Source organism: Coturnix japonica, chromosome 13 (assembly GCF_054131305.1).
Source record: "Coturnix japonica strain WE chromosome 13, WE-NBRP24, whole genome shotgun sequence".
Classification (NCBI taxonomy): domain Eukaryota; kingdom Metazoa; phylum Chordata; class Aves; order Galliformes; family Phasianidae; genus Coturnix; species Coturnix japonica.
Genome location: NC_140675.1, coordinates 4,668,753 through 4,685,065, shown reverse-complemented (window position 1 = coordinate 4,685,065; position 16,313 = coordinate 4,668,753). Strand labels below are relative to the sequence as shown.

General features: G+C 45.0%; 2 protein-coding genes and 1 long non-coding RNA gene across 3 annotated transcripts; all 3 read right to left on the bottom strand.

Annotated features, from left to right (window-relative positions):
- Nucleotides 1–2,091: 2,091 nt before the first annotated feature.
- On the bottom strand, nt 2,092–3,217 carry LOC146758656 (rho GTPase-activating protein 32-like). Its single transcript, XM_085514903.1, has 2 exons — nt 3,073–3,217; nt 2,092–2,753 (listed from the first exon to the last, which is right to left on the bottom strand). Exons 1-2 carry the CDS (start codon nt 3,215–3,217, stop codon nt 2,323–2,325), a joined length of 576 nt encoding a protein of 191 aa, XP_085371029.1. The 3' UTR covers nt 2,092–2,322.
- Nucleotides 3,218–4,971: 1,754 nt separating this feature from the next.
- Nucleotides 4,972–7,439, bottom strand: LOC146758655 (uncharacterized). The gene is made up of 3 exons (XR_014933997.1): nt 7,366–7,439; nt 6,159–6,265; nt 4,972–5,049 (listed from the first exon to the last, which is right to left on the bottom strand). It is a non-coding gene; the product is annotated as an uncharacterized LOC146758655 (long non-coding RNA).
- A 2,862-nt stretch (nt 7,440–10,301) lies between these two features.
- On the bottom strand, nt 10,302–12,750 carry LOC146758654 (immunoglobulin superfamily member 22-like). The gene is made up of 3 exons (XM_085514902.1): nt 12,734–12,750; nt 11,248–11,534; nt 10,302–10,588 (listed from the first exon to the last, which is right to left on the bottom strand). Exons 1-3 carry the CDS (start codon nt 12,748–12,750, stop codon nt 10,302–10,304), a joined length of 591 nt encoding a protein of 196 aa, XP_085371028.1.
- Between the last annotated feature and the right edge of the window lie 3,563 nt (nt 12,751–16,313).

Sequence of the window (16,313 nt, the reverse complement as noted above, 5' to 3'; positions counted from 1 at the left end):
GAAGATACTTCTTCAAGGATAACAAAATCCAGCTCAGCTACAGAACACAGTACCACATAGCAATAAATATCTAACATTTCCTGTAGGGAAAGAATCCTAAGCACAAGTTATTATCTGAGTTTCAGCTGGGACTGAATTATCTTCTTCAGTGTCTGATATAATACTACGTTTTCATTCTAGAGAAACAATGGAGATAGCGCAGTGATGCTTACAGTTGCTGCCAGGCAGCGTTGTACAGAGCCACAGTCAATCTCAGCTGAGAGCCCAAGGAAGTGAGAAGGAACAGAACTAGGACAGCTGACTTAAACTGGCCAAAGGATATTCCATACTATATGACATATTGTGGAAGGAGTTTTGAAGGGGGTATAACTTCATGTAAATCTCTTCCACTACTAGGAGGCTAACTGGACACTGATTGGTAGGTGGTGAGCAATTGCTTTTGCATTCATCATAACTATTATCCTTTTCTCTATCTCAGTACATAATTCTATCTCAACCCATGAGTTCTACTTTGTGTTACTTCTCCCCCCTTCAGTTCTCTCCTGCAATCCACTGGAATGGAGTGGAGTACTGTAACTCTCTCTGCCAACAGAAAAATAAAAACACATTCATTATTATTTATGGAAGACTGACTGCAGTTCAGGCTCACTGGTTTGAGGTCTCTGGGCATAACCCTGACTGTGAACAGAAGCAATTGCTGAAACAGTCTGTCAAAAAAAGACTGGAGCTTCCTCTTCCAAAAGGCGGTCCTTAGAAACAATGCAATCAAACAGCTTCCCTGTAAGATAAGGTTATCTGAAAATGCATTTAGAGAGTATCAGAGAAAGATAAGTAAGAAAGACAGCACAGAAAGCAGAAACTATTTCGTACCTCTATGACTATAAATATTTCTTTGATGTCTCTCTTACGTGATCCAATGGGCAAACATGTTGATGACTTCAGTTCTTCATGGCATCAATTTCTGTTTTAGCATGAGGCAAGTCATCCTTAAGAGACCATAAAAGCAAGCGATGAAATCGCTAACTACTGTGACATACCAGGTACCACATCTGACTGCTGTGGAACAGAAAAAGCACATATGGGACAGTACACAATTCAACATCAACTCAGCAATGACTGACATCACTCCCATAGAAATTCTGAAACAGAGCTGTGAAAAATGAAAAGTAAAACATTCAGCATTTTCATTGGCATTTTGGTAAAGTTGCTGTAATAATGTAACAATAATGTAATGTAATGTAATGATGTAATAACTTCCTCCATTTCAAAGCCAGAGAATTCTGCCCTCTGAACAACCAGCAACAAGATTTGTGGTGCTCTGTTAAACTTTTTCCAGCTCTACAGCATCTTTCAAAAGGCAATGGGACCAGTAGGCTGCATTCGTATGTACCATCCCACCTGCCCCCGTGTTCTTGAGAACTCCACAACTCCAACAGAAGATATTATCATATTTAAATGCCTTTTGGCTTACCCCTACAGTAACTTTCTCCATGATTTTTAGTGCAACTTTTTCACCAGTAAGAAGATGCCGCCCGAGTTTTACCTTGGCAAAACCACCTACAAATCAAAACACAGATGCTTAAAGTTGAGTGTGAATTCTTCTCTAATATAACATTACAATTTCCAACTGGTTTAAAAAACGAATTTCAAATTTATACAAATGAAACCTGACTTAGAGAACTGACAAGAGCTGTTAATCTATTCTCAGATTAATTCTAGAGTGGTGAGACAGACTGTTAGGCGTGCTGTTTCTGTACAAAGATGACACTTACCCGTTCCAACTGTTTCATGGAATTCCTAGTACTTGAGAATTTCCTCGTAGTCACTGACAGACATCCTGAATGTGCAAGAACTGAAGATCCTCCAAGCACGTGCAATGAGGAAGTGCCAGCAGTGTTCACATCCTACTTAGGACATATTCTTAGAGGCAGAAGGGACACTCGTGGCAGATCCAGCAATGCTCATCTTCTCACCAACGTGCATCCCCCTCTCACCCAGCAACAACAAAACACAGTGCATGAAGCTGGCTTCACTTAGGTTAACAATATGGAACATCCCTCAGGGCTTTGTGCCACAGAGCAGTAGCAGGGCTGGACTACAGCTTGAGGAAGCAGTGGAAGCCTTTCCCTGTATGGTTACAGTGTCCCTGCACGCACCCCACAGCCAGAGCGTTGCAAGCTGAGCTGTCTTGCTGTTTCTTGTACTCATCCCAATCTCTGCGAATGAAAACTCAGAATTCAGTCAAGGCGTTGATTGAGCACGAGCGTGCCTTTATTCAATAGGAAAAAGGAGGGGGTGTGAGGTCTGGAGGAAAGATGGGACTCATTCTCTGTTGTCTGACGAGAGTGTCTCAGAAGTCGTGCTGTTGCCCGGAGCCTGGGACTCTTGGCCTGATTCTACCTCCCCCTCCAAGATGTTTGGCTTCTCCTCTGTAATGCTGACCTGAGCCTGCATGGTTGTGCTGCTGTCGGGGCACTCGTGCTGTGCTTGGGCTGGGCTGTCCTCGAAAGGCACTCGGTTCAGGCTGGTGCCTGAGGAGTCTGGCAGGCTCAGGTCAGCAGCTTCAACAGGTATGGGATGAACGAGAGCTTCAACGATGATGGCATTCTTCCCTTTATAACTGATGTTATACGGAAGGCTTTCATCTGAACTGCAGCATCCTGTGCTTAGTAACAGTTCTTCATTGATGGAATCACAGGATGCTGCATCGTAACATGCCTGGCGTCTTGGAGATATACAAGGGCTCGGGTCACCTAGGAAGGAGTAGACGCACAGCAGTTAGTGTCAAAGTTTCACAAGATGAATCATGAAACAGGTTCTTGACATTTGGCTATGCAGTGATGGTGGGCAGAAGCAAATAGGCTTCTAGCAACAGTGTCACTGTCTTGAAAGTGATCCTCGTGCAGGTCCAGCTCTTGTGTTGACAAGAGACTCATTTGGGAAAGACAGGGGTCAACTGAAGATGTCAGGCACAGGCTTGAATGCCAGAAGGATGTACAAGCCCACTGAAAGCATGAATTCTACCTGTGTTGCTGACAAGCAGTGATTTGAAAGCTGGATTTGCATGCTTACCTGCCAGGACCACGACTTCAGCTTCAGAGGGCTCCCTGGCACTGCTCTGCAGTTGGCGTTTGGCCACAGGGGATGGTTTGCCCAGGCAGAAGCAGGAACGCCAACTGCAAGCTGCTGACTCTGCCCTCTTACTGGGAGAACTCATTCTGCAGAGAAAACAGAGCATGCTGTCAGTCGTGGTGCAGGGTGAGGGAAGAGCTGCACCGAACCCTTGCCAATAGTTGCCTGTTCCGGGCAATGCCTGGTTTCTGCTGAAACACAGCTTAGAAAAGCGCTCTGTTTCAAACAGCAGAGGATGCTTCCATTCCTACAGCTCAGCCCTCAAGTCCTGTTGGCTAAATACCTCTCAACGATGTCAAGCAGGGTCATGGATCCCGAGAATGTTGGAGGCTCAGGCTGCTTCGCTCTCCTGGGGCAGGCCTTCAACAGGGAACGAAGGCAGGAGATGAACTTGCCCCGTTTCTTTGGCTCTGCGCAACAAAACAAAAAAACAAGTTCATTTCAGCCCTGGCTCGGTTGGACGAGGCCGAGTGCAACACATTCAACAGAACACGTAACAACAGAAAGCATGTTCCCAACAAGGACACACAAGAACGGATTTTCCCCATCCCTGGAGGTGCCCAAGGAGCTTAATGCAGTTCTCTTTCTAAGCTTGCTCAACTCGGGCATTAATGAACCCCCTGAAAGCCACGTTCAGACCCCATTTTACTAACCCGCATTGTCAAATGTAAAATACGCACCTGGCTTTGGCAATGAATGTAGGATGGACTCGGGCAGTTTTCCCCTGATGAGTTCCACGCACTCACCAGGGAAAAAACCAACCTGTAATAAGAACAAAAAGACAGGTGGGCATTAGCCCAAGCCCAGAGCCAAAGGGAAGGTCCTCTGACACCGACACAGGGCAACTGTTTGCATCCAGCAGCCATCCTGTGCAGGCAGAGCAGCTCCAACCGGAGATTCCCGACTCTACTGAAGCTGTGCTCTCTAGTCAAAAATGTGTTCCTATCTCAAAGCCACGCTTGCCTCTCCAAAAGGGGCTCATCTCATTTGGTGGCATATCAACAATGCACACGATGTCTCCAACCTGCAAAAGATTGAAACATCAATCCCAGCTTCAGCACAGCTAAAACAAAAGCCTTCTTCTACGACACAAAATATGAGAGTATTCCCAAGGCGTTCACACTCTATACTAATTCTGTGCACAACAACAAGGAACGCCTGGAACTGCTTACCTCCAGAGAGAGCTCATCCGGCCCCTGGGCGACGTGGCTCCTAATAACATGGGCTGCCGCAATCGCTGGTACGTTTAAAGATGACATAGCACGCACCAGCTGCGGCTCCCGCATGTTATCAGCCTGCAAAACAGAGCACAGGCCGTGGTCAGGAGATGAGGACAAACCAGGAGGATTTCAAGGTGAGGAGCACATCTGCAAAGAAAGCTGCAGCAAATGCGCTCAGTCCTTATCAGGAGCACTTCAGAAGGAGCTGCACGTCTCATCACAGTTATTTCCCTTTCTGGCGTGCATTGCCAGGCCATGCAAAGATGCATCTCTCTCTACCCAGACTAATCAGCAATGGCACTGGCACAGACAGGTGGCCAGGCCCTTTTTGGCCCATTCTTTCCTGCAGGAGAGTACACCTGCAGCTCCTTCTAATGGCTCAACACAGGGAAAAAAGACTGGCCAGAGCTTCATACTGTACCTCCGTCGCCGCCAACTCAGGCTCACGGCTGATCCCACTGCACGCAGCACCCATCACAGCAAGTGTGAACAGCTGGAACAGAGCAGAAACACACTTCTGTTTTCTCTATTCACACAGCACAGTATGGACAGACTTCTTCAGAGCTACCCGCGCATACCCTGCGGCAAAACCATGCGGGGGACAAAACATGGCACGTACCTGGCAGTGAGATCACCTCAAGCTATCTGCAGCAGTTCCTTGTCGCTTTGCTCGGATGAAATGAGAGCAAAAGCTGCACTGAGGCAGTGGGCGGAGGGTGAGGAGAGGAGAGAGAAAGAGCAGGTCAGTGAGCAGGGCTAAGACAGTCATGGAATAACACACACAGCACAACTGTCCCACCCACTTGCTGCAAGACATGCTGAGTCTCAGGCTACGTGATGCCTGTCCGCCCAGCAACTTTACAATGCTTCCACTACTGAGCAAAGACAATGGAAGAAGCACGGGACAGGTGCCAACTTTACTGATACCCCCTTTGGAACGTGTGTACCGGGGAAAATTACGTCTGATGGTCAAGAGTAAGCAATACGGTGCTGTGAGCTCAAACAGCCAGCAGTTCTCAACACCTCACTGCCCACCCATCCATCGCACGTCAGCTCAGCTTACCTACAAGCTGCTGCACACGACGGTGAGAAGAAAAAGCACTAAAGATACTAACTAAAGCCACTAACTAAAGGCACTAACTAACTAACGGCACTAACTAACTAAAGGCACTAACTAACTAACGGAACTAACTAACTAACGGAACTAACTAACAACAGTAACTAACTAACAACAGTAACTAACTAACAACACTAACTAACAACACTAACTAACTAACAAAACTAACTAACTAACAAAACTAACTAACTAACGGCACAAAAGGCACAAGAACAACAAGACAACCAACCACTCCGACCACTAGCTCACCCACAAAGGAACACAGAACGCACCGCTCCTCCCCTCATTCCAGCCGCTTATGACATCACCAACGGCCAACAGCCTGGTCCACCATGACCCCCCACAAGGCGGGGAGCCAAGACCACGTGGTCACATCTGATTCCAACACGGCACCACAACATTCCAGGACTCAGTGTGGGCTTGGAATTCTATCCTGGTGTGGCAGCGCAATGGGAGGTGTTAGGGCACAGCTGAAGAGCTGACAGACAACGGACGTTTCCAAAGGAGGGTGCCAGATTAACTCTCAGCATTCTCTTGCGGGGCTCTTAGGAATGCTTCAAACCCATTTTCACTGCCTAGCTCATTTCTAGAAAGTCCAGTTGAGAAATGCTCACTTTGTCTGGGGAACGCCTCTATGCATCATGAATGAAAAATAAAATAAAATGGGCACGCGACCCTATGAAACTTACCTCTCTGCTCTTGCTGTCAGCCAGACACCTCAGATGAGCATGACGTGTCCCTGCTCCTGAATGAAGATTCACCCAAGTCTGTGTTCCTCTCTGCTCCTTCTCTGGGTCTAAAAGAAACACAGACAGAGATGATTACAAGATCCTTTGTGCAGACGAAAGACAAGGGTGCACATGAATTCTGTTTAGCAAGAAATACTACATTCCCAATGGTAGTACTTGAATCCTCCTTTGGGGCTGGAGCTCAACAGGTCAACACATCAGAAATAACACAAAGTGCATCTGGAAGACGTGTCTCAAAGCCCAGAAAATCCAACACGGGAGGGGGCTGGACAGTGGACCACAAGTGTCCATTTCCATTGCAGCTCCCTGTAGAGAACAGCACCAATCAGCAGGCGTGAATCAATTCATTCACAAGCTGCACAATGACTCTGTTCTTTACATGATAAAGAAACACACAGAGATTCCTGACCAAAATGTTGGGAGTTAATAACGACCAAAGAGGTTCCTGTTCCTACGCCTCATCCTCTCACCCCAACTCCTGGGTGATGCCCACAGGCTTCAAGTCAGCTCTCAAATCCATTGAACTCCAGTCACAGAACTCCATCAAGAAGGATGTCACACATGTGACACTTACATACATTTTGCATCAGAAACAGTGACGCCAGCAGGAGCAGAGAGGTGACTGTCCCTCTGTACTCAGCACTGGTGAGGCCACAACTCGAATTCTGCGTCCAGTTTGTGGCCCCTCACTGAGAAAAAGACACTGAGGCATTGGAACGTGTTCAAAGAAGGGCAACAAAGCTGGTGAGGGGTCTGAAGCACAATGGGGCCATATGAGGAGAGGCTGCAGGAGATGGGAATGTCCAGCCTGGAGAAGAGGTGGCTCAGGGGAAACCTCATTGCTCTCTATAACTTCCTGAAGGGAGGTTGCAGTGAGCTGGTGCTTGGCCTCTTCTCTCGTGTCATTACTGATAGAACTAGAGGGAATGTTTTCAAGCTGCGGCAGGAGAGGTTCAGGCTGGACATTAGGAAATATTACTTCTCAGAAAGGGTGGCCAGGCACTGGAATGGACTGCCCAGGGAGGTGGTGGAGTCACCCACCCTGGGGGTGTTCAAGGAACGTCTGCAGAAATCCCTGCTGAAATCCTGACCTCTGCCACAGGTGGCTGAGTGACACAAAAGCTGTGTCCTTGGTTCCCGGCCTTACCTTCACATGCTGTTCATCTTGCTCTGCAGCTCCTGTTCTGAATAGTCTTCTTATATTCCCATGTGATGTACCCTGAAATACATCATTTAGTGAGTCTGAACAAAACATAAGACATTAATTGGAACTGTGAAGAAATGTTTTTTGCACTTTACTTGGAGGATGTTACATGCTATACCTTCTTTTCTCAATTGTAACACATGATTTTTTATAAAAAGAAACATAGCAAGTCAGCTCTTCAGTGTGCATATTGATGAAACTTGGTGAAATACAACTTTAGAAAAAGGTAATTTGAAAATTTAAATATTCTTATCAGAATCTCTGCTATTAGTTACCGTTCCAATGTTCTGATTTGATGATGATTCTCTCAGAGCTGTTTTGTCACTCGCCACCTCAAATGCACTTCAAGTGCTTTAGGAGCATCACTGGAATTTTGAATAAACTCGATATATTTTAGGAAAGCTGCTACAGATGCACGACTGCAGTACTTTGGAAAAATATAATCTTGATTGAACGCTGAACAGTGTTATTTAATTATAATCCAGGTAATTAAATTAATTAAACCAAGGGAATCACCTCCCAGTCAGTCAGCTCCCACCAGGGAACTCGCTTCCCTGCCAAGCAGATGCAACCAACACAAGCTGCTACATCACTCTAGGGCCCCACTGAGTCTTCCCAAGGGGTCTCCAAAGGCTTCCCTGTTGACTTCTGGGAACCTGGAAACACTCACATGGAAACCAGTGCCCCCTAATGTGCCCCAGAGGTTTCTCAGGGCCCTGCAATTAGCTCTACAGACATCCAGACATGCCCCAGAGCAAGTATGTGTGCTGTAGGGAGCCCAAGAGACATTCCAGAGTATGCTAGTACTCCTCAGTGAGCTCAAGGGTTCTTCACCTGTCTCTAAATATGCCATACTTGACTTTGTTTTCTCTTCTGGAGCTTAGTTCTCAGCTTTGCTTTCTCATGCCATTTATCATTCAGTTTAGAGATTATTTTAACTAAAATATTTTAATCCACCATATTTTCTGAAAACTAAGAATTGATCCCGCTCAAGGAAACAGAAGAGAAAAACATCACCCACAGGCTGCAGATATTTACCTCGACTTCTCTACATGCCATCCCCAGTGTGCTTTTCAACTCACCTTGCACAGTGACCCTGGCTTTTGTTTCAGAGTCCTCTGTCTCACAGGTGTACTCCCCGCTGTCCTTGGCGGTAGAGTCATAGATGATCAGAATGGCCCCAGTTCCCTCCTACTGCAAGTCGTACTTCTGGCTTTTTCTGATTGCTTTGCCATCCTTGTACCACCTGATGTTCACATCTGGTTTCGACAGCTCACGGCTCAGGCTGATGTCTTGCCCTGCTGCTGCTGTCTTATCCTCCAGCTGTTTTGTTACCTCAGTAGGTTTTTCTGAAAGAAAACATGCTTTTTGAGTAACATACACTTAGGGTAGGATGCCTCTCTCAAAATACACGCATCTACATGCTGGACATAAGTTAGAGAGGCACTTGCAACAGACGCCATCCTACAGCCAGCAGTAATCTGTAAAGTACAGACAATAGAATTGCAGGCACCATTAATTCTCTCTTAAATCTACCCCATTGAGGATGATGAACCATGTCTGAAAACTGCCTCTTCCTTCTCTCCACTGATCACACTGGGAGCCTCAGATGATGCTCTCAGATGCACATGTTCTAGATAGGAATTTGTTGTACAGCTAGATGATGTGAAGGCCATCCCTTCAGCTTATACTTAGAGGATATTTGCTCCCACAGTTCCCTCAACAGATCATTCCTGATTTACTGTTAATGGAACAAGCTGTAGTGAGATGCCCATTTCCAACACTACCCCAGTGCTTTGGGTAGTTCTCACATTTGTGTCAAATGGTTCCTCCTTTTACATATTTTTAAGAGAAATTCTCAGTGCTTCAAGGTTCAAGTAGAAGGTTGCTATTCACTTTAACCATATTATGAGTTAGCTCTCATGACAATCTTATCAGAAGACAGTTGAAGGAATCAGACCCCAGAATCTCTCCCATCTCATTACCTTTCACAGACTGAGAGGCTTTGGAGGTTAGACCACGGGCAATAAAAACGACTTCCCCAGAGTCAGTAGAAGTCACACTTTTGATAAGGAGAGTCTCTTACCAACCCACGTTAGAAGCTTTAAATCGCCCACCACTTTCCACTCTGCTTCCATTCAGTGTCCACTTGAACTCATCAATGCTTTCATGGGACAGAATGCATTCAAAAGTGCAATCTTCTACCTCCTGGATTTCATTGTTTTTCAGCCGTTTGCTAATGCCAATATTCAGCTCTGGAAGATAAGAGATAGGTTAGTATGAGGTTTAGATGGAGAAAAGGCATTCGTGACCAATGTGAGTAGCAGTACTGGTGTTTGAACTCAGGATTTGCAGATCATGGCTGCGTTCCTCACTGATGTATTCTCTAAGACATTCTCCACTCAGAATTACCAGAAAGCTATAAAAAAAAAGAGACGTGAATCTCTTGGCTTTGCTCTGGAAGAACTACAAGGAGAGCAGCTCAGTCCATGGAGCACAATGAAGATTCAATGAGCTACAGAGGGAAAAACCTAACAGAGAGGACAACTCTAGGATGCTGCGTGAGAAAAAGGGTTTTGCCTACGACAAGACATTAAATGTTTCTATTAGCTAATTTGTTACCATCCTACCCCTACTGGTGTTCAAACCATTTCTCCATTTTAGGGATGTTTAGAAAGGAAACATTTCCAGGACATTCTTGACGTTTTTTGTGATTTTCATGGCAAAAGGAGATACATTTACTTCAAAAGCAATGGGAATTTTCCAGACATCACTGCGCTAAATTGCAGAAATACAGTTCTATTGTAGAAACTATTAAGGCTCGTGGGGGAATAGGTGTAAGACATAGTGACCACACTGAATGTGCTTTTAGCACTCCTTCACTTTCCACAGTACTTACCCTGAACGCCGACATTTGACTTGGCAACATCAGTGCCAATATCACAGGTATAGAAACCTGCATCTGGCTTCTCGAGGTCATGGAGAAGGAGACATAGGGTCTTCCCAGACTGTACCAGCTCATACTTGTTGCCAGAAGTGAGCACATCACCGTCCTTTTTCCTCACTGGTTTGACCTTCTCTTTAGAGACTTCACATTCCAATTTAATCACACCCCGCTCCTCACCAAAAACATCATCCAAGGACTTCATGAAGACAGCAGGCTTCTCTGTAATTAAACAGGCAAAACAGAACAACGTGATACAGAAGTTGAGACATTTCCAGTTGCTTTCAGCTTTTTAAGGAGAGATCAATAAATCTTTACCAGTACTGACAACACCAATATAGAACCTAAAGCGGTTTCATGTCTCTTGACAGAATGCGCTTTAAGGAATTCTGAACTAATCAGTAGGAGAATACAGGGAACAGGAGGGACAGCCTGCATTGCTGTGGGTGGGACTGATATCATATGAAGTTATTGGGATGCAGCTCTTCTAAAGCTGGAGAGCTGGCATTGCCCTCACATGGAGCAGAGCTCATACAGCAGGCCACAGGATTAAGAGGATAAGCTGATCTCTCCCTGCAGTCATAAATCCTTGGAGACAACAGCATTGACACTGCATGGCACTGAAGCAGTAAAAAAATTGCTCCTGTAACTCTTCTTGTGTTAAGTAAAATGATGATAAAAAGCAATGGAATGCTTTGGCAGGACACCAAAACCATCCTCCTTCGTTTATATCTGCTGCAATGGAACCTTCCACTGGAAGAAAGCCCCTGATAACTTGTCACCCCAGAGAGGTGAGCTTTAGAAGCAGGATTGCTTCACAATAGAATGAACTGGAGCTCCTTAGCATCTCTTACATCCAGGAGGGTTGTGACCAGACCCACCTATCACCTTCAGGCGCGCGCTTTCTGACACCTTGTCTGACTTCACTGTCACTGTGCCAGCATCTTCAGGCTTAACCTGACTCATTGTCAGTGTGCAGCAACTGCCAACGTTCTTGATGTCATTGTAATTGTTGGTGTAAAGGAGGTTGCCATTCAGGAACCATTCCACGTCCTCGTCATCATGGGACAGCTCGCAGGAGAAGACAGCAGAGCTCTCTTCTTCAGTTTCCACATCATGCAGGTGCTTCGTCACTTCTACATTGCGAGCTGTGGGGAAACAAGGTGAACTGTTACAAAAATAAGAACCTTAAGAAGAGAAATCTGAGGTGAAATAGGACATGGAAGAGGCCACCCTCCATGCTCATACATTCAGCTGTCAGAGTGGCCTAAGTCTCTGCAATTCCTGCCTTGCACTTGTACACACCAGCATCATCGGGCTTCAGCTTCAGAATCTTGAGCTCTGCTGAATGCTTATCCCTCTTGATCTTGTACTTCTCAGAGGGCTCGATGGGTGGGTGGCCCTTGAACCATTTCACAACCTTCGGAGAAGGCCTGAAGTCACAGGACAGGATGACAGAATGACGTTCCAAAGCTGTCTTGTCCTCCAACTTCCTGGTGATTTGTAAATGGTAATCTGCAAAACAGGGGTGGAAGAGAAGAAAGGATGAGGACAATTGGAAGAAGAGGAAAGTCTCTTGCGTGTATTCCATTCCAATTAATTCCATGTTCACAATTGTTCTTTGAACCACTCTAAAGATAAAACAAACGATTGCCTATAGGGAATGCCATTGACTACATTTCTATAAAGTAATACTGTATATTATCTACTAAATGCAAGGTCCAGCTCTTGTTCTGTGCTTATTAAATTGCTCCCAGTTGAGGCTTTTTTTCAAATAGGAGTGAGTTGAAAATATAACAAGTACTTCAGGATGTGAATGGAGACTCTTACGCTGGGGACAACAGCAGATAAGAAGCCTGGAAGTTTCCTTCAGATGAAATCAATGACAAACTGCATCAAATTTAGGTGCTACCAAACTTAAACTTGTCTAGTTCAGAAATACAATTAATTCCACCTGATTTGACTTCTTTGGTATAGCCAAGGACAAAACCTCAGCTCTGTAGGTCTGAATAGTAAGCACATCACAACTATTCAAACAGATCTTTTACTGAGATGCAGCTGTCTTATTTAGTGTCCAACGACTTTTAAAAGGAAATGGAGCAGACCCTCCAGAAAACACACAATATTTCAAAGACTCCAGTGAAGGAAGACTGTACGTTAATTAATTCTTCATCTTCATGATGTAAATCAAGCCAGGATACGTTACCTCTGATGAGCAGATTGGCTGTGGATTTGGATTTGCCAATTGAGAACTGAATGGTGCCTGTCATATCAGTGGTGGTTTTCGGTATGGTCAGCCGGTGGATGGTGCCTTCTTGCTGCATAATCAAGTTTCTGCCAGCCTGTAAGATTTCTTCACGCAGATACCACTTGGGAGGTTTCATAGAAGGAATGGATATCTCGCATTCAAATTTGGCTTCTTCAGGCTCAGTCACATCCTCATCACACAGCTCCTTTACTACATTAATGGATTGCTCTTTAAGAAGGATGGAACACGAGAAAGCAGAGATTTAGAAGGAATATAAAAAACCCATACATTATCACCCTACTTACTCATGTCAGCATTACTGCACATGAACACTACACCTATCAGCTCAAAATGCCTTAAAACATCATTAAAAAAGTAGTAGAAAGAAAGGAAAGTTGTTAAGAAGTCAGACAATAAGACTGACAACCTGAAGAGAGCCCAGATCTTCTGATTCCCAGTCCAACATCCAAATCAAATCATGACCTTCCCATCTCGATATCAAACTCCTCGCATTACGAAATGGAATAGAGGATCAGTGAAACACAGACATTGATAATTACTTTGGTTAAATACAGCAACGTAGCTCTGAACAACAAGTTTTCTCCTAGTAAAGGTCTCTGTAGCTCAAATGTAATGACTCTACTTAGGAGAAATTCATTTTCCAGGATGTTCTTGCCCTTATAATTGTAACAGTGGCAAAGCTGGGGACTGAACTCTTGAGTACTGTGCTAACTCAAATGTCTCCCTTTTCTTTACCACACTTAACATCATATATATACCCTAACATTGTATATATTAAAAAAAAACCACAACCTGTGCTCATTTCAAACATACAGAGAAGATGAAGAAAAATTCAAGCTATGTTTTTATCCCTCAACGTTCAAACACAAATCTGAAGTCTAAAGGTAGAAAATCAACTTCCTAAGAAAATCGCCTGTTTTACTTAGCAAAGTAAATCCCAAAAGACAAGCTGGATATTTTGTGGGCAGAAAGGCAGGTAGGTTGGAGCTTTTATTTCTGTGAAAGGTCATGGTGGTGTTTAACTTCCTTGACATTAAAGCAAAGGATGTTAGCTGGTTTATAACATAAGATAATTTAAGCAAAATCGTCATCAGAAGCATAATTACCTTTCACTGTAAGATGGGCACGAGATTCTGCCTTTTCTGCTACAGATTTTATTTCTGCGGCATCCTTGACTTGGACACGTGTCTAAGTCAGCGAGTAGGTCTTTCCTGAAGCAGAGAACCACAGAGTCACTAAGGCTGGAAAAGACCACTAAGGTCATCTAGTCCAACCGCCAACTCATCCCTACCAAACTGTGCTCTTGAGAGCAAACCCACAACTACACTTGGCTTCCTTGAGCAAACAGCTCTGAGGCACATGGCCAGGCTGAGCATCATCCATCTGGTTTCACAGCATCACTGCCTGTTCTCTCATGTCAATGAAACCAGCCATTCCCCCACATCCACATCCAACCAAAGCTGCTTAGTGTTGCCAAAGCGAATGCTCACCAGTTGTTTCCAACTTGAAGGTCATCTTCTGGCCAGCAGCCTCGCAGATGTATTCTCCAGCATCTTTCTTCTCCAGCTGCTCCACAACCAGACGCCGTGTTTTGCCCACAGATTCCATTCTGAACTTTCTGGAGGAGGCAAGCAGTCTTCCATCCTTGGATCATTTTACTTAGATTGGATCCTGTGCTACTTCACAGCTGAGGGAGGCACTTGCTGCCAGGGCAGCACTCAGCTCTTTCTGCACCTTCTCCTGGTTTATAAACACAGGTTTTGGCTCTGAGGGAAGAAAAGAAAAAGTATTGACTGAGGGACCGAAATGAGACCATCTTGCAGGTTTGTATGTACAGCTTGGAACAGGTTTAGGTTACCACTTGTGCCCAAACTAATAGCCTTCACTAGAGAATATCAGCTCTTCTGTTGAAACAAAGTGTCAAATCTAGGCAAGAAAGAACCTAGGAACTGAAGGAACCAAGAGGGTCCTTGAACACCAGTCCCATGGTTGCAAGTCACTATGCAAACATATTGAACCCAAAAGAACATCTGTCCTGCAGGCAACCAAAACCTGAGTTCCTTTTACTTCAGACCCACTGTGAAACATCAAAACACATAAACGTGTGATAGTCAAATCACTGGCTGCCTTTTCATGACCCAGAACAGTACTCCTGGCTTCCTGAACAGACTCCTCATGGCATCTACCATTGCCACAACTGTGACTGTCAAAGACACAAAGGAAATATGCTCACCAATGCAGTCCTTTGTTCTTTGTGTGTGATTTCCAGATATCTATTTTACTTTGAGCTCTGGGAATAGTCAGCTCTACCAGGTCTCTTACTGTGAGTAGCAGACTCACCTATCCAGATGCAGCCTCCAACATAAAGGCATAGGAAAAAGGCAGTGTACTACTAGGAGAAGTTCCTGCTTCTCCTGCCATGAAAGCCTGCACGTACAACATGCACTCCAGCCTCACTGCACATACTTATCTTAGTCAAATGTTTCGGTGAACAAGAATTACAGTTTGGGATCTCAGGCACAGGAGAGATTTGAATAATATCTTGAATATTGCTTCCATTGTACATATATCAGTAATTATTATTCTACAGACAGACTGAAACAGGTCTTTGTGCCATACTGAAACCAAATACTTTCTACAAACCCAGGCAATCAAGTCTAGGGAAAAAACCTCAGCACAGACTACTGCAACTGGATCACTGTATAATAGAAACTAGATTTTACTTTACTGTTCTCTGCTGTATTTCAGACAACACCTGTCTCACCTGTGACATGAATCTTGAAGGTGAGTTTCTGGCCAGCAGCCTCGCAGCTGTACTCCCCTGCATCTTTCTTCTCCACCTGGCTCACCACCAGCCGACGCTGTTTGCCCTCTGACTCCACCTTGAACTTCTTGCTCCAGGTGATCAGTTTCCCCTCCTTGTACCACTTCACCTCCATCTTCTCCTGGGCCACCTCGCAGCTCAGCGTGGCATTTTCTGTTGGTGCAGCCTTCATCTCCTTTTGTATCTTGTCCTTCTCTGTAAACACGTCTTCTTTCTCTGCAGGGACATCACAAGAGTCACACAGTTTTGCTGTAGTCTGCTGCAGAGCTTACTCCAGTTGCCCGTTTTCATTATACTTGCACTTCACAGGGAGCATCGTGATGCCTCACTAAGACAGGAAAATACTTTCCCCTCTATTTTGCCTTGGGAAATGATAGACATATCATTTCATGTCATATCATATCATATCATATCACATCATATCACAAAGCTAAACATTTTGCAGTCTGATAGCAGATTTGGACATGAGATTTAGAACACCTGCATGCACTGCTGAACCTCCTATCTTATCTTTTTTTCTTCTGATGTCTCTCTACATTTCCAGTAAATCAGAAGGGAACGGCCCTCTAGAACAGGTTGCCCAAGGAGACTGTGGATGCTCCATCCCTGCAGGCATTCAAGACCAGGCTGGATGTGGTTCTGGGCAGCCTGGGCTGCTGGTTGGCAACCCTGCACATAGGAAGAAGGGGGTTGGAACTGGATGAGCACTGTGGGCCTTTGCAACCCAGGCCATTTATGAGTCTGATTAGTGGCATTTTCCACCTCATTGTGTCACTCAAATTTTGTAACCAGATCTCTTCAACCACCTCCCCTTTTCTCACTCCTTGCATGCCTGGTGTGCTCTTGCACTGTAA